The sequence below is a fragment of the Manis javanica genome, chromosome 5, assembly GCF_040802235.1.
Source record: "Manis javanica isolate MJ-LG chromosome 5, MJ_LKY, whole genome shotgun sequence".
Taxonomy (NCBI): domain Eukaryota; kingdom Metazoa; phylum Chordata; class Mammalia; order Pholidota; family Manidae; genus Manis; species Manis javanica.
The window spans coordinates 22960234-22982790 of NC_133160.1; the positions used below are offsets into that span (position 1 = coordinate 22960234).

At 39.6% G+C, this 22557-nt stretch overlaps 1 protein-coding gene and 1 long non-coding RNA gene across 2 annotated transcripts in view; one reads left to right on the plus strand and one right to left on the minus strand.

Moving 5' to 3' along the window:
* The window catches only part of LOC118971432 (uncharacterized), a 47240-nt gene extending 42725 nt beyond the window's left edge, over positions 1-4515 (minus strand). The window contains exons 1-2 of the long non-coding RNA XR_005059861.2: positions 3956-4515; positions 2597-2719 (exon numbers count right to left, since the gene is read on the minus strand). This is a non-coding gene — a long non-coding RNA (uncharacterized lncRNA). The remainder of the gene's footprint in view (positions 1-2596; positions 2720-3955) is intronic.
* A 172-nt stretch (positions 4516-4687) lies between these two features.
* EIF2S2 (eukaryotic translation initiation factor 2 subunit beta) lies at positions 4688-21928 on the plus strand. The gene is made up of 9 exons (XM_017663486.3): positions 4688-4875; positions 10080-10257; positions 11779-11882; positions 15170-15305; positions 16009-16109; positions 16483-16631; positions 18594-18650; positions 20785-20870; positions 21462-21928. Exons 1-9 carry the CDS (start codon positions 4861-4863, stop codon positions 21635-21637), a joined length of 1002 nt encoding a protein of 333 aa, XP_017518975.1. The 5' UTR covers positions 4688-4860; the 3' UTR covers positions 21638-21928.
* Positions 21929-22557: the final 629 nt, after the last annotated feature.

Sequence of the window (22557 nt, forward strand, 5' to 3'; positions counted from 1 at the left end):
ACCCCAGATTGGCCTACTGTCTACAAGTCACAGTGACAATGGACCTGCCTTTGTAGCAGATGCAGTACAGATTTTAACTAAATCTCTCAACATTACCTGGAAACTCCACACTGCATACAGGCCACAAAGTTCAGGGGAAGTGGAGCAAATGAATCGCACCCTCAAAGGAACCATAGCTTAAGTTTTGCCAAGAAACTGGCCTCCCATGGCCAGAACTTCCCCTGGCTCTCCTGCATACTCGCTGCACACCTGGAACTCAAGGTTTTTCCACTTTTGAATTAATGTATGGACACCCACCCCTGCGTCTAGGAAGTCTCCCAGGGAACCTATGCCAGATAGGAGATAAGGGAGCAAGGGAACAGCTCCAATCCTTGGGAGCCACCCTAAATAAGCTGCAACAATATACCACAGAAAGTCCAAACTCCTTAGGGACCCCAGTACATTCCTTCTAGGCTGGGGACTCAGTCTGGGTGAAAGTTTGAAAAAGGGACCCCCTCATACCTCAGTGGACTGGCCCCCACATTGTTGTTCTAATCACTCCTACTGCCCTCAAAGTTGCAGGCATCACTCCATGGGTCCACCATTCCAGAGTGAAAAAGGCCCATAATCCAGACAAAGAAATACATTAATAGAAGGCTCAGCCAGACCTCCCGAATCCTCTCCGCATCCACATCTGATGATTACCCTCTGACTAATGAAAACCTGCACACCGCGGATTCTGGCCCTTGCTGGAATAGAATCTCTCATCCGGGGCATTAAACTCTCTGCAGCTCCCCCATCTGACTAAACTGTTCCTCAAAAAGTTACCCTTTCTATTGTCTATTGGGTACTCGTAAGTTGTTCTGCTGTGCTTACCTGTCTCTCTTAGCTGAACTCAAGTCTCAGACTGCATTTCCAAAGTACCTCTCTATAATGTTACCTCTATCAAATTAACTGTACAAAGTTATAAAGTGTGTGGTCATCACCCAAGGGAGCCGCCCTCAGTGGCCTGCCACCCTTAGCACCTGTCCTCTCACACTCAAATAAGCCAGCCTGAGTGTAATGCTCAGATGCATAAAAATAAATTAGGACTGAGGAAAACTGGGTATTTTTTGTTAAGTGCAGGCTTATCAAGAGTCTGAAGGACTCATTTCAACTTGTACACACAAGGCCCATACAGACAGATGCATAAAAACATAATCATTTGTGTTCTTCACAAAGTACTCAGGACTTTAACGAAAAAAGTCACAAGAAAAAATCCTAGCTCAAAGCAATGAAAAGTTTAAATACAAGCCATTATAACCCTATTATAAACCAAAAAGATGATACCCGCTAAAACGAAGTGTTTAAAGGGGCATCAGAGGGAGTAGTGATAAGGAAAATATTCAACACAGTCGTCAAGGTCAGCAAATGGCTTTTTTCCTCTGGTTGGCAAAGCACTCCCAGCTCCCTCCTCTTCTCCTCCAGGCTCCTCTTTTGCCCTGCACATGCTGAAATACCACATATCAAAGTAATATAAATTGCTCCCCTTGCTTGTGCTCAGGGCTCAGACCTTGGGAGATTACTCCCCTCTGAGCCTGCTGGTGTAAGAATAAAACCTCAACACTCCAAGACCTCCAAGCGCTGCCTGGTTCTTCCATCAGTGACCCAGTCCAGGTTTTCCAGTATTTTCTGTAACAAAACAACTGTAGAGAGCAGTGCCCTTAACTGAGATGAGAAAGACTTTCAATGGGAAATACCTAGAGTTCTGTTTTAAAAATAGTAACTTTGAGATCTCTGTAAAAGAAGCAAATGTAGAGAAGTGGGCACTTAGATATGTGAGTCTAGGACTCAGAAGAGAGGTTTGGGTTGGAAATATGGATTTGGAAATCACTCATATAATGATGGTTTTTGGAGATAGTATTTTCATTAGACTATAGCCTGGTCAACTTGCTTAGATTTGGTGACTCTTAAATCACCTCAGTGACACATTATTTCATAAATCATTTTTATATGTGATTAAATAATTAAGAATTCATTCCTACTATTTAGTTCTCAAAGTTTAACTCTATTCAAGACTTCTTTTAGGGGACCTACTACAACAACCAAAAGATAAGTTTAATTTCAGAGTTATTAGATGTTTCTCATTAATATCTCAGTGACTTTTCTCTTTCCCTCACCAAAGCTAATTCTTAAAAGGCATCATATAATGAGGTGCTTATAGATAAAAGGGTTAAACAGATCTGGGTATCTATATGAATTAGAATATCTTATGTTTTCCATAAACTAAATATCACCTACAAGAATCTATGGACTCCTTACCAAGTAGAAAGAGTACTGGACTAAGAATCATGAGATCTGGGTTCTAGTTCAAGTACTGTCATTATTTAATTAAAAAAATTTTTTTTATTTTGGTATCATTAATGTACAATTACTTGAATAACATATGGTTATTAGACTCCCCCCATTATCAAGTCCCCCCCACATACCCCATTACATCATTATTTAATTTTGTTTAAGTCATAGCCTCTATAAGTCAACTGTTTTACAGGTCACATAGAGAGACTATGGAATATTTTAAAGCCTATCAAAACATAAAATTTAGTATACAATTGAAAGATCATCATTATTAGCTTACTGTTGAGCAGCTGGAGATCTGGGGTTGTGCTGAGCATCAAGAATGGCCTAGAGTGAAGATTCCAATAGTTTGGTTCTGGATTTCTCACTATTTTTTGTGGACTCCGTAACTTGGCTTCTGTATCTGTGAAACAGGAAAATCACAACAATTTCCCTTACTGTTACGATAAAAAAATTAATAAATGTCTATATTTTTTACAGAGATTCCTAGATGAAAGAAGTTAGGAAGATAAAAGTGATTATTTTTGCTCTTAGTAGCTTACTCTAAGTAGGCTCTATCTCTTGGAAAACCTGGAAAACCTGGAAAACCTTCTTTTCTTGAAGAGCCTTGGAGACTGTGAAGTCCCAAATATTTGCTACCTCTCAGAGGCCAAGGAGGAGATAAGTAGTATACACCAGTGGCTCTCAACTAGGGATGATTTGGTAAGGTATAGAGACATTTTTGATTGTCACAACCAGGGGAAGTTATCACTGACATCTAGTGGATAGAAGCCAGCGCTGCTAAACTTTCTACAAGGTACAGAACAGCCCTCACTCAACAACAAAGAATTATCGATGGCCCCAAATGTCAATAGTGCTTCTGTTGAGCAACTCCCTATGTCATGTCACTGGGGAGGAAGTGCAGCCTTCGTAGAGAATCAGATTTTCAAGGGGTTACAGTGGCAGCCACTGGTATTAGATTGTCTGGACTTGGATCCCCAGGTTCCCATTTTGCTGGCTGTATGATTTTGGACTAATTATGCAATACCATGAAAGCACATTTTCCTCATCTGGAAAAATGGGCTAGTAAAGCATCATTCTCACAAAGTTGTAAAGTCCTTGGAGGCAGGGACCTAATTTTACCTGCAGTGCTTAGATTAGGGGCTAGTACTTAATATCTGTGGATTGTCTCACATAGTTGTTTTGAGGCCTAACACAGAGAACATATGATGCACAGTGAGAAGAGCACCTCCTGATACTGGGAGCTAGGTTAACACTATCAACCCGGATGTGTTGCCCTGTTGAACACAATTTCAGAGAACACCAACATCAGACAAAGCCACTCGGTGGCCACCATGATTAAGACAAAAACAGAACCACTCCACAATCATGCCTGAATACAAACAAAAAAGAACATTGTCTCAAACACAAAAAGACCAAGCATCCCCCTATCCTAGCTAACATGAGGAACTGTCACTTTTTAACCAATCATAGCTCTAGCCTCTCTTGGTTTCTCTCTCTTTTTAGATAAGAATTATTAAAATACCCCATCACAGAATTACTTCCATCTCTGAATACAATCCAGAGAGAAGACCTGATTCCTTGAACTCTCCCCCAAATACCAAACACAAGTCCAAATCTTGTAAATTCTTTCCAGTACCTTCTTCTTGAGGTGTTGCCCTGTTCTTATGGTGTTCCTCCCTCTTTGAAAGGAGACGGCAAGCCCAACTTTGTTAAACTGTAGTGATGTTCGCGCTGGTCTTTGGCTGGAGGCTATTTGACAATATCGAAAGCCCCCTAAAGGGTAGCTGTTACAGTCATCCCTCAAGGGGAATTGCATGATGCATCCACAGCGTTCAAGCAGAGACTTAACAAACCAGTATTTTGAGGCTTCCTGACTGCCTGACTCTCTCCTCGCTAAGTCGTTTCTCCTCAGGGAATGTCTTCTCTCCTCAGTCCACACAGCGTGTTAGGTTAAATTTCTCATAAAGTGAAACTCCTTAGTGAAGTGCGCGTCTCTCGCTCTAACTTCGAGTTCCTCAATCATTAGAATACTCCAAGGGAGCAAGGTGGAGGTAGTAGCGGGGAAACTGAAGCCTCAACGTGTTCATATTACTTACTGTCTTACCCACCACCCTAACCCAGGTGAAATGGCCTTGATTTCAACTCCGAGAAGAGGTAAGAACAGCCACCTGCAAAACCCAACCTTCGTTCACGCTTCTTCAGACGCCGCGCAAGCGCACAAATCGCTGGGCGGCCTCGGCTCAAGAGCCGGCCTCTTCCAGGTGGACTACAAGTCCCGGCTTTCCGGCGCCGCGGCGACCCCTGGTAACTCGCGCCAGACCCAGCGCTCTACGTCGGCTCTCCGCGCGCCTGCGCCTTGGCGGGCTCGGCGCAGGCGCATTTCGAACGCTTCGGAGGAGAGGGCGGGGTGTCGTTCCCTTCGCTGATGCAAGAGCTTAGCGCGGTGGTGGGAGAGCTGTCGGTTGGAGCGACGCTGCTGCTGGGGTCTGAAGCTGACCCGCCCTACTTCTCGTCGGTGTCGAGCCCACTCGAGCTGCAGCCATGTCCGGGGACGAGGTGAGGGCCTGGGTCTGGCGCTCGGGCTAAGGACTGAGGCAGGGAGCCGAACCCACCCCCGTGTGGGAAACCGGGCCTGCGGCCTAGCGGCCGGTCGCCGCCATGTGGGGCAGCCGGGCCTAGGCGGCCCGGGGCGGTAGAGCCGGCGAGCGGCACACTTGGCCGCTCCCGGCTCTTAGGGCGGCGGCTCCCATGGCTGGTATTTCCGGAATGGAGGGCACGTTGGGTCGTCCTCTCGGAAGGGGGCTTGAAGGCCAGGTTAATGCCCCACCTGAAGTTAGGGCTGACGACCCTTGCATTCCTTTCGATTTGACATTGCAGCCCCAGCCTCCTCGCTGGGCGCGGGGAGTGCCGAAAGCAGCCGCCCTCCTCTCTTGTGGGGCGCCCTCGTTAAAAACTTTGTAGGCTGGCTTTTCCTGGGCAGTATCAGCCCTTGTCATGTGCGTTATTTCTTAAGATCTGGGGGTGAGGGAGACGGGATGAGAGGACAAGATCCTTAAGCCTCAAAAAGTGACTATCCTCGGAAAGTTTTAGGGCGGGAGTCCCTGAGCCTTCCTGAACTGAGCTCACGGCGACGTGAGCGGGAAGTCCGGGCTGCAAAGTTGGTTGGACCTTTTTCTACTGTCGTGCTTTTTGTAACTCAACAAATTCCCTCAGGCCCCTTTTGACCAGGTTTATCCCATTTCACGTAAAATCAAACGGCCTAAAATGAAATTTTGTTTTAAGTGCTGTCAAGAAGTATTTGGCTAACGCTGGGGGGCGGGTGGTGAGCTACCGCCTACCGGCCAGCTCTCTCCACTAAAAATACAGCTCTTAAATTTGTAATTCCGTAAATATTCGAGGGCTTGGCCTATTGGGCCTTGAGGAGAAGAAAAAGGAAAAGTTAGGGGATTTCTGGAGCGTTGGCTTTTGAGGTAGACCCTAAATGATGCTTAGAATATCCTCAGGTAACGGAAAGGCCTGATCAGAGGGCAAGGGATAGTTAAGAAAGCAAGTGTGTTCACAGAAAGAATATTCTCCAATTTGGTTAGAGTTAATTCCTTCACATGTAGATAGTGGCTAGTTCATGAAGGGGTTTGAAGACCAAATTAAGGAATTTGGATTTTATTCTGGAGGGGACTCCAATCTCTCATGTGATTCTCCCAACAGCCCCATAAAATAGGTGTTGCTGTTGTGCCCATTTTAGAGATGAGAAAACAGACTTAGGGAGCTTATAAAGTTGTATAATCATTAAGGGCAGATAAGGACCATGATCAAATAGTAAATGGCTGAGCCAGTAGTAGAATTCCAGATCCGTGCAATAATGCCTCCCTCTAGGTGAATAGGAGGCTCTCAGTCTTTTAGGAGAGAAGCTGAGAGTCTAATGGAGGTAAGTGGTTCTTGCTTGGAGGTCATGGGAGGCATTGCTCTGGGCTGCTGTATATAAGTTCTGAGAGTGGCAGTGTTTCACACATTGTGACTATTTTCTAAGCTTTTCATAACCTTTAACAAAGTACCTGTGTAGTGCAAGGTACTGTGGGGTCCTAGTCTGTGCGTAGTTTCTTTGGTAAAGTGCTTAGAAGCATGTAAGGGATCTAAGAGATCTAGTAGTTGCCAAGAAAGGTAGAAACAGGGCCATCAACAGCAGTTTGGGGAACTGGAGGATTCAATTTTAGCAGTAGGATCAGGTTTTGAAGGAAGTGGAATATAAATGCATTGCTGAAGGGTGAACAAGATTTTGTCAGGCAGAAATGGCAGAACCAGCTTCCAGCAGAGGACTTTGGAAGGCAGTTAAGTATTAAGTTTAACACTTCCTTCACATCTGCTTACCAGTCCATATTTATTTTATAGACAGTAAACTAGGGCCTAATGAGATTAGCTTGCCCATGATCACACAGCAAGTTAGTGGCACTAGAATCCTAGCCTTTAGCTTCCACTCTAAAGGTATGTGCAGGTTCTGGATCCTGTAGTACTGTTGACTAGGTAAGTGTTCTTAGATCAGTCCTTAACATCTGACTACTATACAGGCTTGCAAGGATCTTGTGAAAATCTGTAAATGGAAATAATCTATAACCTGCCAGGGACTCCACAGAGTGGAAGTAGTCCTGCCTGATGGCCAGGATAGAGTGTTAACCTACTATTAAATAGTAGTTTCTTTCTTCACATTATCTTTTCTCTTTATATAGCTTATTAATGTATAATTGACATAAACTGCACATATTTCTTTTTAAACTTTGTAATTAACCAAAAACTAAGACATAATCTCTTTTAGCATAGTGGAACCATGACCCTTCAAAAGCAGTATTATAGAAGTATAGGTGTTACCTAGTAAAGAAAAAATCCCCTAATCTGTAGGCATTCATTATTTTTCAGACCATTTTTCTTAAGTGTTGTTAATAGCTAAGATCATGGCTCATTACTAGGCCCCATTCACAAGGTGGCAGAACATCAGGTTTTCACACAATATGGTAAGGTGTTTTTTACAAAAGAAACTTAAAAGTTTTTTTTTAAGTTGCTGATTTAAAATGGAATGTGCATTGTATGGAGTTTAGAAAACACAGAATAATAATACAAAGAAATAAAAATCTCCTGGAGTCCTTTTGCCCAGAGATGACAACACTCAGCACTGGTTCTGCTCACTTTGCCTCTGTGGGTTCTTAGGAGTAGGCTTCCAATTTGATGAAACACTTTAGGCTCTTGTCAGGGTAAATTTTTGCTAGTATCTCTTTTCCTCACCTCCAATCCAACCAACCCAACACATGAAGATGAAAATGGAAAACTGCATTTGAAGGCTTTGTTGTGGACTTGAAAAAAAAGCTCGTGAGATTTTGTGGTTTTCCATAAATGAAATGTCAGCAATTGTTTGCTTCTCAAATCCAAATAAGGCTCATAAATAAAACATTTGGAATGTGATAATTTGTAAGTCAGATATGAAAATCTTTTAAAACATTTTGTCAAGACTGACATAGCCTTGTGGTTTGAGGAAGGTGTGCTTTGGGATCCTTGGTTTCCTTATTTTTAAATTCTACTTTGCCAGGTCGTGTGAATAAAGTGAGGCTATGAGTATATGTCTTATGTGTCCAGAAACAGTAATTGACAGAGATGTTAATTATTTCAGTGTAACTGAATGTATTTATTAATTCCTACATGTTTATTACCTTGTACAAGGCTACAACCAAACATGTTTCCCTGTAGACTTAAATATGAATGTTTCTCAAAGGGTTAGAAGGCTGTTGTGAGGTTGTCCTCTGATAACTTGAGGATCCCTCCCATCTTTATGTTGCTGGATAATAGTTGAAAGATAAATAATATTGCAGGGAACTTGATACTTTGAAAAAATTAAATGAACTATAAGCCGTACCAGACAACCAAATTTATATTGCCTGGAGTGCTCTCCTTTTGCCAAATTTTTGTATTTCAGGAATGAGAGCAAACTATAGCTACCTCCCTGAACAAGTTTCCATGTAGGGTGACCCAAGGCTCAGTAGGTGAGCAGTGGGGAACTCCTCTTCCTCCTGGCTCTTCTATCCTCTTCTTTAAATTTGCCAAATAATGTTATTCAGACCAACTGCATTTCAGAATTATTCATTCATACAACTAGATTCTTGTTAGGGTAGGAGTGGATAACTTTGAAATGAGGCCATGTTTCCAGAATGTCTTGCAGATCCTTCTCTATGGGGTGAGAATGATAACTACCCTACCTTATTACAGACCATAGTTGGTTTCAGTGTAGCTTAAATTCCTTAAGTATTTGAGATATAAAGATTTAAGTTAATTAGAATCAATTTAGGAGATTTTTTTGAGTTTCACCATATGTCTTAGAAATTAGATCACCCTGAGTTGCTGAAATTTCAGTGATAGGAGTCAAGAGATACCATATTTGGTGAACTGCAAAGCATTATATAAATTGTGATAATTGCTAACATTTATTGAGTACTTTTGTGCCATACACTATGCCAACTGTTTTATATTTACTTACTCATTTAATCCTCTCAATAACCTTGTGAGATTTGGTTGTGTTCTGCTACTAATCTTCATTTTACAAATGAGGTATGCATAGGGCAAGCATTTATCTGGGGTAACACAAGTAAGAGACAGAGTCAAGATTACGACAGTTTAATCAGTTGGGCCCCAGACCTTTGCTTTTAAACACTTCGCTATACTGTCACGGCACATCATTGGGCAAAATACTAAATTTAAGCATGGTAGAATTTGGACAGACTGGTAAGGGGCTTAGAGAAAAATATATGTAATCTGAATTCTGCTGGGCTTCAAAGACCTTGCTCTTTACACTGTACCAGGCATCCACCCTATGTTGCTTAAACTGATATGTAAAATAACTTTACCTGTATATTCTTCCCAAGTGATCAGTGCAAACAGATAGTCTAAAGCAAGTTATAAATCAGTTTTTCATGTATTCTCTAGTGGACATTAGGTAGAAATAACCTAAGAAAATTTGTTATGTTCCAGAAACAGAAAACAGAGATTTGCTATAGGAATGGTTGCTGATAGATTTCCTTCAAGGTTTGTCTGAACTTTAGGATTAAAAAAAAAAAAAATTTTTTTTTTTGTTAGGTCAAGTCTCTTGGTGTAGCAACCCCGGGTTACCAACCTTAAATAAACACGTATAACCTGCCTAGGCATTGATTTTCTCATCCATAAAGTGAACAGGTTGTTGCTAAGGTCCCTTCCCTAAATTCCATGATTCATCCATTCTTTTTTATTATTATTATTCAGGTATCATTGATATATAATCTAATGAAGGTTTCACATGAGCAACATTGCTATTACAACATTCACCCATATTATCAAGTCCCCCCTGACACACCCCATTGCAGTCAGTCCATACTTCACTTCTCTGTGCTGTACTGCCTTCCCTGTGAGCCATCTACATTAGGTTCATTCATTCTTAAAATGTCCAAACTTGCTCATGAAACTAAAAGTGAAGTTGCTGTATCTTGTGATAATGTACAAATCGGAAGGTATGTGCATGTTTCAGGACTACAGCCTGCCTGCCCTCCCTGCCACCCCAGTTTTAGCAGCATGAGGAAGGTTGGATTTCTTTGTTTCGTCCTGTCTTTCTCCCTTCCTTCCATCTTTCTTGGTACATTAAATGCATCATATACTCATTTGAAGCGTATGCCTTTTGAGGATACACCGTATTTGGAATGTGAACATCATTAAAAACAATAATTTTGGTTCCTTTTTTATTATCTTTTAAACAGATGATTTTTGATCCTACTATGAGCAAGAAGAAAAAGAAGAAGAAGAAGCCTTTTATGTTAGATGAGGAAGGAGATGCCCAGACAGAAGAAACCCAGCCCTCAGAAACAAAAGAAGTAGAGCCAGAGCCAACTGAGGACAAGGATGTGGAAGCTGATGAAGAGGACAGTAGGAAAAAAGGTGAGTGGTTGACGTGAGTCACTGTTGTCCTAGGAAACCTGGTTCTCTTCCATCAATATTTTACATTTTGTGCATACAGTGACCTCTCAGCCTGAGAAAGCTGTTCCAGTAAAGTTGAGGCTGTCAACAGTCTGCACCAGATTTTGCCATATTTCTGATAGACTTGTGGAAGGAAATTCCCACTGAATCCCACAAGTCACAGAGATGACAAAACCTCTTCATTCAGGGCTTATTTTCTAGTCTAACCTGTCCAGTCTCTTCTCCAGTTTTAATGGTAGTTGTATTTGAGTGCAGGCAGAAGGAAAAAGAATGATAAGCAATTTTGTGTCTAAGCAAGTCTGAAAAATGAGAGATTAAAATTACAGCCTGGAATGTTTGGGTTTAGACACTAGCATTAGTTATTTGCTCTGTGCTCTAACATATCATTTGACTATTGGAGAGCAATAAATGTTTCAGTAAACATAATTTCTAAAAGAAAAATCTGTTGACTGTAAGACACTGTGCTGGGGAGACAGAATTGACATTCATTGAGAATCTACCACATGCTGAGCATCTTGTTCATGTTTAAAACAAACTTGAAAAGTAAGTCATTCTTATAATAAGACAAAATGAATTCATAAATAGTTCCTTGAAAAGTACTATAGCAGAGGGATCCTAAAATATTCCTAGTGTACAACAGGGCAGAACAAATGGAAAACTTAATGAACAGGGAGCCCACTATTACTAATGGTGGGTAAAATCTCATTTTATTCATATTGTAGCTACAATGTGAATAAACTATTTAAAAAATAAAATGTATTTAATGACAAGTAGTTTATAAGGCCTTTTGTTGGTTGGGTTGATTGATTTAATAACATGTTGAGCTACGCACTAGGATTTAGTTGAAAAAGTCATGGCTCCTTAGTATATAATAGGGAGGTAGAAAGGCAAGCTAGGAAGTACCTCTGTTGGGGTGACAGAAGGTACTTTTGAAACCCTCCAGAGGCACCTAACCCAGCTGGGGGAAAGGAGGGATAGTCTGAGAGAAGGCTTCTTGGCAGAAGTAATTTCTAACCAAGATCCTGTGAGGAAGATAAGAGCTATGTGGGAGGGTCTATGGAAAGGCTGGAGGTGAGAGCACACACACTGCACAAAGAAATGGAAGTAGTTCAGTTGGGTTAGAATTGGGTTGAAGTGTGGGAGATTGAGAAGGTAGGCAGAGGTGGAGAGAGAAAGCCTTGGAAATTGCATTAGAACCCTGTCTTCGTCTTGAGGACAATGCAGACTGATATGGTCAGATTACTAAATAAATATTTCCAACATGGTCCCTTAACCATTTTTTTCCTACAGAGCTTTGAGTTGACCTGCCATTGTTTTTTTCAGAATCATAATCTTTGTGTTTGTGGAGGGGCTATTGTATTAATAACCAATTTCTCTGTTCTGGTGCCTTGATTAATAGCTGAAATGTTGGTTTAACTTATAATTTGATGCTTTGCCTTCTACTAGTTGTTCACTTTTAATCTCAATTATCTGTCTCTTCAGATGCTTCTGATGATCTAGATGACTTGAACTTCTTTAATCAGAAGAAAAAGAAGAAAAAAACAAAAAAGATATTTGATATTGATGAAGCTGAAGAAGGTGTAAAGGTAGTATTGCTTTCTTTTTGAAGGTAAAATTTGACCTCTTGAAAGGTTGCTAAAGGCTCATGTATTCTCCCTCTTGTCTGTCTCTTAACTAGATTTGCTTTTGTTATTAAGTACTTAATCACCACTGTAAAGGTCATTTTTTAGGATTGTGTCTGACTAGGGATTATGGTTCAAAGGGGTGTAAATTTGGGTTTTACACATTGTATTGTATGCCATTAAAGTGATTACAAAATGCCATTGTAATTAGTCATACTGCGATTGGCTGAGGAGAAAGGTTTATGTGAGAAATCCCATACAGCAAATATTCCTATGGTTTCTGCTGTTAAACTCCCAGTAGCATGTTGAAGATACGCAGACTAATGTGTATACCTCTGAACGGCAAAGAATGAAAGCCCATCCTGTGGTGTTTGGTAGCTGATGATCTTGTGATGTGTGGAAGCACCAGAGCACTCAGGCTGGTTTTATGGAGTTCTCTGATCTTACAGAGACATGAGGCACTGTGATTATCTTATTATTGGGTCAATTTCCAATACAAATACCTCAAAATCTTTTGAACAAGGATAGACAGATTGGGTGGGTAGGTAGGTAAATAGGAGGATGAATGAAGGAAGGAGCTGAAAGTTTGTTCTTCCTTTACTTAGCTACCATTTTAAAGACCCTGTCCAGGAATCTTAAGCAGAGCCCATACATCTATTTATAAAACCCAGGAAAACAGTTTTACGCATACACAGAAAGAGCAAGTGTGAGGACATACACACACATAAAGTGTCACATTTTGTGCCTTCTACCCAGATTTTTCTTTGGTAAATAGTTTATTTGCTCAAATGCAAGTAAATAAGGTGTATCCCACATGTACCAGGAAACATATACAGTAATTCTTTGAGTTTTGGAAACTGTTTCAAAAACTCGGTTAATTCATCAAATATATATTGATAATGATAGTGAGTTGGTCATTGTGTACTAATTGCTAGGGTACTGAAATGAGTAAGATATTTTTCCTGTTTTCAGAGGTTATTTTAGTTCAGGGATAATTTAAGTCCTTTAGAACAAGGTGATTTTATCAGGATTTATCTGGTTCTTTCCCTGTTTGGGGAATCTTCTCTTACTAATATTTGAGGTATTTGCTGGGAAATTGAGAAAGACTGAACAAATGAGGTTTAAATATCCCGGCTAAGAAAGTGATACCTCAGAGATGTGCCACAGAAAGACCTGGTTAACAAGGTTTTGTTGGCTGGTTCTTCTAATAGCTTTCGTCCTGGAGGTCAGCTTTAAATTCTGGATTATAAAAGTGCTTGGGCACTTTTTTCTTAACTCATTGAAGTCATAGCTTAAGAGTATTAGAAGTATCCTCATGGATACAAGGCATGGATGTCACTTTAAGGTTGAATCTTGGGTTACCCTCCCACCCGAACTTTCAGACCATCACAGGCCATTTGAAAAATCTTGAAAAACACTTTGTGCTATTCTCTGCTTTTCACCAGGGCTTAGCTTAGCTTTGTTTGAAAGTATATTCTGCTGAGATAAAATAAACAGTAGTATAGAACTGGAAACTGCCTGGTATATGCCAATTTATGTTCAGCATATCTAAGTTTATTGATTGTCATTTTAGAGATTATAGATTAATACCTGATTTCTTACTTGTGTGCTCTTCAGCTAATACACATGAGCTGATTAGTCTTTGATGACCAAATGTGGCACTATGACTACCCAGCTGGATCTGGAATCTCAAGACTGAGCTTCATTTACTCTCAATTATTCCAGCATATCTGCTTATAAGATTTCTGAAATTACTATAGCCATTGTCAGAGGAGTTTAGCACACAAAAAAAATAGATAATGATAGGTAATATTGACAGCACACTTCAGGTTAAGGAGCTGGATAAACTGGTGAAAGAAGGGAGAGATAAAAAGGCTGGAGGCGCCCTTTCTGCTTTTTCTGGGTTGTTGCTGACTTATTTCTATGCTATGATACATATTATTTATATTCATGATGATGGCAACTAATCTTGGGATCAAGCTTTATCTTGTCTGCATCCATTCATCATGTGACCCTAATACTGCTTGGGTTCTGCCATTTCCCTCTCTCATGATGTCATCTACTGAAGGATGCTCAAAGACCTCTTTACAGTCTGGTACCAGGCTGACTGGTTAATAATAAGCAATATAGGGTCTTTGTTCCCAGTTCCTGACACACAGCTCTTAAAACTCTTGGCATCTCTGGAATGATAAAGTGTCTTTTTGAGATGACTGGCTGGGAGCTCCTGGATCCCTTCAGGATGGGAACTGGTCATCCAAAAATCAAGCCATGATTATAGTAGTAGAACTTTCTCTCTCTCTGACACACACGCACGAAAGAAGCTGGAGGTTGAGTCCCATCACCAGTAGTCAGTGCCCACGTAATGAAGGCTCCACTAACATTGGGTTTGGAGAGCTTCAGGGTTGGTGGACACACTGGGGTGTTGGGAAAGTGGTGTACCCAGAGAGGTTATGGAAGCTGTGCACCTGCCTTCCTCCCCACCTTTCCTTGCTCTGTGCATCCCTTCCATTTGGCTGTTCCTGGATTGTATCCTTTATAATAAATTGATAATAGTTAAGTATTTTCCTGAGTTCTGTAAGTCCTTCTAGAAGATTATCAAACCCTGGGGGGTGATGGCGGGGGTTATGGGAACCTCTGACTGTGTAGGCAGGTCAGACATAAGTGTTTGGGGATCTTATACTTGCATTAGGTCTCTGAAGTAAGGACAGTCTTGTGGGACTGAACACTTAAACCTCTGGAATCTGTTACTGACTCTTAGTATCAGAAATGAATTGTAGGTCCCCTAGTTAGTGTCAGAGAGTTAGGGAAGTGTGGAAAACACCACGTATTTGGTGTCAGAAGGAAAAATCTTCTTACTGAATGCATCAGAATACTTGGAAACTTTTCTAAAAATACTCCTGAACCTATTTCTGCTAAAGATTGTCAACCAGAAGATTTAAGAATCTTTTAATGTTTCCTATGTGATTCTGAGAGTGGCTGGGTTTAGAAACATGGACAATAATTACAATAAGATCCCAAGGCTGATGCATAAAAGAAATGAAAAAAATCCCACAGAAGTGTCTCAAAGAATTTCTAGTTTAAATGACGGAGACCTCTGAGTCAGTTCGGCTCACCTGTGAGAGATTTCTTACCTATAACATTAGCTTTGAATTTTTGACTCTTTCTCCCCTAAAATGATGTCAGTCCATGTCATTAAAAAAAAAAAAAAGTCCTAGTAGCAAAATGTTGAGACTCTTATCTCAATTTCTTAGGATCTTAAGATTGAAAGCGATGCCCAAGAACCAGCTGAACCAGAGGATGACTTGGACATTATGCTTGGCAATAAAAAGAAGAAAAAGAAGAATGTCAAGTTCCCAGATGAGGATGAAATACTGGAGAAAGATGAAGGTAATTGTGGCTCAGCAACTCATTTCTAGGTTACTGAACCCTTTGGACTTACTGAGTCTCTTTGGTAGGCAGATTCTTCTTTAATTTTTTCCTACCCCTTATTTCCACTGCCTGGTAATAGAAGCCAGAGGAAATAGTATCCAATTTGGTAATGATGGCTAAAGATTTCATGGGGGAAGAATTTGGAATTGTGATTACATTAAAAACATGCTGATTCAAACTATTAGAAAAATTACTATAGCTGGATTTTAAATAATGCTAAATTTTTTTTTAATGTTTTGCTAAAAGTGCTGTTTTATTAGTTCTAACTGCTGTTAGGGTCTTTAGAGAATTTCAGTCAGCAAATGGGTTTTTATGGATGTTATGTTTAAGTGCTTCAGAACAGCTGGACTTTTTTTGCTCAAAATTATCCCAGTGCATTGTTTTATCTTGTATTTGTTAAATCAAGAAATAGTTCATTGTGTCTTTGTTATCACAAATTCCTAATTAGAGAGGTCTCTATTAAAGGTTGTTTATGAGTATTGTAGGATCCCTGTCTTCAAGGAATACAGGTTGTTGGTAAGCCTTGATGCCTTTAAGGGTGTTGTAAATGCAGTTGTGTGAGGGAAGACAAATGTCTTTGAAGCCTTCACTTCTCTCTTCCCTCCTTTTTGTTACTGTATCAGAGTTCACCCCTCATTATTACAGTCTTTGTTATCTGTAGCTTTAGAAGATGAAGACAGCAAAAAAGATGATGGTATCTCATTCAGTAACCAGACAGGCCCTGCTTGGGCAGGCTCGGAAAGAGACTACACATATGAGGAGGTAAGACAAATACTGTTATGAAAAGGGTCTAACCTGTTCACTAGAAAGAAAAGCAAGATATTCATCCTAAATTGAAAGGTCTGTTGGGATACAGATGGATAGCGAAAGAGACCCAGAGAGGTCCCACAGCCAGTGTACAGCATTTCCTGGTGCTGCATATTGGGCCAGCATGCCCAGAGTCCTCGCTGTTCCATCTGAATCTGTGAGCTTGAAAGTAGGGAGAACATATTTCCAGAACATGTAGTGATACATATGTATCTTCAGAAAAAAAGGTAAGTTTGGTCTGCTTACAGGTAGAGCAAAGTGACTCAAGTGGGAACTTAATACTCCTACTATAATAAGAATGTACATGAATACCACTTTCTGTCTATAGCTACTGAATCGGGTGTTCAACATCATGAGGGAAAAGAATCCAGATATGGTCGCTGGAGAGAAAAGGAAATTTGTCATGAAACCTCCACAGGTTGTCCGAGTAGGAACCAAGAAAACATCTTTTGTCAACTTCACAGATATCTGTAAACTGTAAGTTAGTTAATGGGGAATCTCTATCCCAAATACCAGATTCTTGGTGTAGTGTATGTTATATATCCTTATGGTGGACTTTACTGCAGGTAAAAAAAATGCCCAAGTCTCAAGGTTGGTTTGGAGGAGGTCACAAAGTCCATCAGATTCTTTCGATATGTAGGTCTTAGGGATTACTTTATCAGCTGACTCATACTGACCCACGAAAGTGGATCCTAATTGGAGGGAGTGAAGAGGCTAATGCAGTCCTCAGGCAGGAAGCTAGGGAGCCCAGGGAGGTGGGAAAACTCGTTAAGGTTGGAATGGGCTTGCCAAGCGAGTGCAGGCAGTGAGCTTCAGGAAGGTGGCAGTATTTGGGGTGTGCCTTTTCCTTGGATGGTTATTGCCAAGACACAGTGGAGGGATTTCAGCTTTCTTAATTACTGTTACATTCCATGCCTGTCTCACCCCCAGATCACTGTCTGGGCCTGTCTCTAATCAGAGTTCCTCAGCTGTAACTTTCCTGGCAGGTTCCTTAGGGCAACTAACCTTATCTGCTATTGGTTCTTGAGTTTCTTTAAGTGCTACATGCTTGTTGCAGATAAAAGAGAAATCAATGGTAAACAAAAAAGAAAATAATCACTAAAAATCCCACCGCTTGTTTTCATTGTTCATAGGCATTACTTAAAAGATTTGGATTTTTTGCTGATGTCAACAGTAGTACATGCTTATAGAAAAATTGGAAAATTTAGGTGTGCCAAAGAAAATGAACTTACCTATCTATCTATCTATAGTTATACCATTAAGAGATAATCATAGTTTAATATTTTTATGTTTAGCTAGTTTTATGCATGTATTTTTAAATAAATTGGTATCATGCTAGATTTTAACCTGTTTTTCTCAATATATAATGAAACTTTTATCCATGTATTAAATATCTTCATATTTTTAGTAGCTACACAGCATAGTCTAACAGTTCCTTAGCTGGACATGGTGCTCCCGTGTTTTTATTATCAGAGACAAAGCTTCAGGGAACATCCTTTATATGTTCCTTGGCAGAGCCTTAGGGCAAAAATTCCCAAAATGGAATTGGCTGAGTCAAAAGGAAAAGATATTTTTATAGCAAACACTGGCAAATTTCTTTCAAACATGCTTTTGTGCCAATTTATATTGTCACTGGCTGTTTAGGAGCTTACTGTTTTATGTTTCAGCAACCCTTATTACACTTCTTAAAATTGTAATGGTAGTATGGTTATTGAAACAAGTTCAAATGGTGCCAAGTGAGTAGAATTTAAAAGTGAAAATACTGAATGGCATTGCTCTGTTTGCCTTTTTTCTGTGTGTTCATCTTTTTCTTAAAAAGAGAGACATGTTCTAAAAGCAGGGTAGAATGGATGGGCCATTAGTTAACCCCTCCCCAGGTGGTGAATATATAAGCTATTTTCAATTTTTCTGCTGTTGTGTGTGCATCATGAAGTACTACTTTATGTATTGTTCCACTTTTTTTTTTTTATGAAAAATTTCAAACAGAAAGTATATAGGGATTAGCATAGCAAACTCCCAGGTATTCATTGCCTAGATTTGGTGTATTTTGACCTTTTGACAAATTTCTTTCAGATCTTTTTAATTCTTTAAAAAGAGTTTTATAGTTAGAATTAAGATCATCTTTCTATCTCCTTCTGATCCTTTTTACCTTCCTTTCTAGAAAAAGATGTTATCCTATAAAGTTGGTATTTCTTTCCTGTCCATGTTTCTAGACATTTACTCATATGTATATTATCTATAAATAACATTTAATATTGCTTTTTGGGCTTTAAACAAATGGTATATATCTTTTTTTTTTCAGGGTTTGATTAACTGTGCACTAAAATTTAACCTAATAATGGGAGTAGTCATAGATTAGAACAGTGAACAGGACAATTTTTTTAGAAGTTTTGTTAGATTTCCATGGAAGATAAAGACAATATTCCACTTTCTTTTTAGATTACATCGTCAGCCCAAACATCTCCTTGCATTTTTACTGGCCGAATTGGGTACAAGGTAAGATGATATATATATTCTCATTTATATACAGCATTACTGAACATTTCATAAGAACTACTCTGAACCTAATATGTAACACACTTAGGAAAAATATTCACCTGATTATTAGAAGAATTTTTAGGCTAGTGAAGGAGGGAAATCTGGTTCCTTTCTATGAGATACCTGGCTGTTTAGGAATAGGGAACAAAGTTAACAGTAGCTCAACTGTGCAGGTATGCTGGTATATCAAAATGAGTACTATGGCATTGCCTAATTTGGAGTTTCCTTCAATAACTGGAATTCTTGGGTCTTTTTATGGAATAAATATTAGTTTCAGAGAAAGCCATTTTCTTGGGTCAAAATTTATTTTCTGAATTATAAATAGGCTATGGAAGAAATACAGCTTATAAATTGATGAGTGGCATAAAAGAAACATTGAAAAAAGATCCATGATTAAATGGTTCCTTCCCTGTCTTAAGGGCTTATCTGTTAAAGGCACTGAGCCAGCCCAATCCCATTCAGGGAGGCATGGAGCCCTTCTCAGTGAGTTTGATTGAAAGTGCTAGGAAGCCAAATGTCTCTTTAAAAATAAGTAATGTAGACTTAGGGCATAATAATGAAGACTAACACATATTGAGCACCTATTACATGCCAGGCACTGCCAAGCACTTTTTTAGGTATCATCTCTATCTTTACAACAGTTGTATGAACTATTAGTAGAAATGAATGTAATCCCTGTCTTACAGATTTAGAAATAGGTTCAGCTAAGTTGTAGTTGGTCGCATAGCTTGTCAATAGCAGTCAAGATGCAAACTCAGGTCTGCCTGTCTCTGGAGCCTGAGCTTTTAAGAGGCTTAATCCTGTGCCTCACTGGCAGTACTAAGATAACTAAGGGGTTCTGTTCTTTTCCTACTCTTGACTCGGTTTGTTGGAATTGGCTACACTTGATATGGGTTTAGGAATAATTTACTTGACTACTGATAGATGTGTAGGCTCTATTGTAGAAAAACTTTTTAAATGTATTTTGTTAAAAATCATTGCTTATTTTTAACTTGAATGACTAATGGAGGGTTAAAAGCTAGCAGTTTTTCCTACACAGAATAATTTAGTTTTGTACAGGATGGGGTAAATTATAACAAGCTGTGATAGGTGAACTTGTGGTCAGGTCAGTGGGCTAAATATTATAGAGTTGTTTAGAAAATTCAACTTCTTTTGATAGCAGATGTTAAAAGCTTCCTACATTAGACATTGGAATCACCACAGCATGGAGATTAAAGGTTAAAAGTAGTCCATGCAGGATGATAAACCCTTATAGTTACAGGATAATCACAGGAGAGATTCTTGGAAAAGTCAGTTTTATGATGAGATATGGAAGAAATATAAATTTAATGCTACCCGGCTGAATTTTGTTTTACTTTGTGATTTTTAATAAATGATCATGTCTAGCCTACAGCTTTGCTTTCTCAAATGTGCTTGTCAGCTGCTGCTTTTAAGTTTTTCTTCAAGCACCTTCAACAATATGTACTCTGTACTTTTTGGCCTGGGATGATGACAGCTTTACAGAAACAATTCCCATATTTAAATGTAGAATTCAGTGGTTTTTTAACATGTTGACATTGCTGAATATCACTACAATCAATTTTAGAACATTTCATCAACTATAATGACAGTAAAAATACTTGGTGCTAGAGGTTTCTTTTTTTTTTCTTGGAGCAGACAGCAAGGCTTTTAATGAGTGAAAGAGAAAGCAAGAACTTGTGCTAAGCAGGAGGGGTTCTAAGAGAGGAAGCCCTCCTTTCATATTTTTCTATTTATAGACCCCTCATTGCTTTGCATTTGGTATGCATTCAGTAAAAATGTGCTTTTCCTTTGTTGGGTGAATGGGCCATCAGAGTTATGGAATCAGCTTGTTTTAGTTGAAAATCAACTAAAAATCTGATTATTATGAAGCTTTAATTGGTTGAAAATGGACTTAATGATAGGAAATATCATCAGGTACCAACTCATAATTTTGACAAATCAGGTAGCATAACACAGTTCCTAGAACTTATGTCAGTAAATATATTTTAAATTCACTAAATTTATTATTTAGTAAATTTGGCTCCTTAAAGGAAAAAACCGTAATAGTGGAGATATTTCTTTTCTTTCATAGTGGTTCTATAGATGGCAATAACCAACTTGTAATCAAAGGAAGATTTCAACAGAAACAGATAGAAAATGTTTTGAGAAGATATATCAGTAAGTATATCATTTAATATTTCACCACATCACTCTGAAGTATTCTCATCAGGCTGCAATATTTTGGGGAGAGCTGTTAGTTTGTAATGAAGTTGGAAAGGCTGGCCTTAAAGGATAAGGGAAAATGATAGTGATAGGGAGGTGGCTCTTAGCAGTGATTAGGGGTGCAGGGAAAGGAGTTTGGATTTCCCATGCCCAGCTGATCGATGAGGCAGCTGGTTGGTTTCAGACTGAAGGCAAAGTCAGTGATTGTCTGCATTTAGGCCTGGCCCACCTTTGTAATCTTCCTAATCACTTAAAATTCACAGGTCACCAAGTTTTCTGAGTGCCTGTCCTTTAGACAGAACCAGGAGCAGGCAAGCATCTAACAAGCATCTCTTCCTTCTTGAACACTGAGTCTTTTTTGAACCCATGGTTTAGTACTTGAAACATCATAGTAGAAATATAGTTTGTGGTATTCTTAACCATAGAATATCCAAGTTTAGCTAACCTTCCCTCATCTGAGTGCCATCCTGCGCTTGTGGAGGTTCAGAGGGAAGCCTCTGGCTTACTGCAGTCACCAGGTAATTCTGTATGTTGCCTTTCCTGCAGAGGAATATGTCACTTGTCACACGTGCCGATCACCGGACACAATCCTGCAAAAGGACACCCGACTCTATTTCTTACAGTGCGAAACTTGTCATTCTCGATGCTCTGTTGCCAGCATCAAAACCGGCTTCCAGGCTGTCACAGGCAAGCGAGCACAGCTCCGTGCCAAAGCTAACTAATTTGCTCATCACCACTGATTTTGCGAAGTGTTGTGGATATTTGGCTGGACAGGTCATCAGAATGGATATACCATTGTATTAAAAGCAAGTCAGAAAAGCTGTCAAGTTCTTTGGCCTGTGGCTGGTTGGTCTGAAATCCTTGCAGGATGCTGATGCTCAAGCTGTTGACATACTCGTTGCCTACTTTTAACAACTGTCAAGAGAAACATGATGGGATATGGTGGTGCTTTTTTAAAATCGTTCATAGACTTCTGTAAAATGCAAGATAAATTAAAGTTATTATAACAGTGATTCTTTCTATTTGGTTTGTCCTTCAGCTTTTTCTGTGAAAATTGTGCTTAATCAATTCAGCAAAACAGTTTGTGCCTGGGTTCGGGCAAGGTCTGTGTCCTCATCTTACAAAACTGGACATTGGCAGACGCTTCATCTGGGCAGCCATTTTCCTTCTCAGCTTCTCCTCAGATACTAAAGTAAGACTCAGCTTCACTAGAGGGTTGTTGGAGTGTGAGATCTGGGAGGACAGTCTGTTTTCAGTGTCCAGGGAATAATTACATAGATTTGGAATCCTTTTTATCATGTGAGGATTGTTAGTACTACCTCACTGTCACATCTTCTAGCTGTTACTACCACCTGAGGGAATACCAGGTGCAGAGTACCCCTCCCTCCTTACATTTTTCTTCCTTATTGGCCACTAAGAGACTCTTAGAAACATAGCCTCTAAGTTTGTCTTATAACTGGCACACTTAGAAAAATCCTAGTTGGGCATCCGTTGGCGAGGAAGCATTATGGCATGTACAGTATGGAGAACTCTTGTCTGAGTTCAAACCATGATTCTAGAGGAGGCGGGTTTTTCCTCCCTGACTTGTGTTCCTAATTTCAATAAGACCCATCAAATGCTTTCCTATTTTTTGTATTAAAGT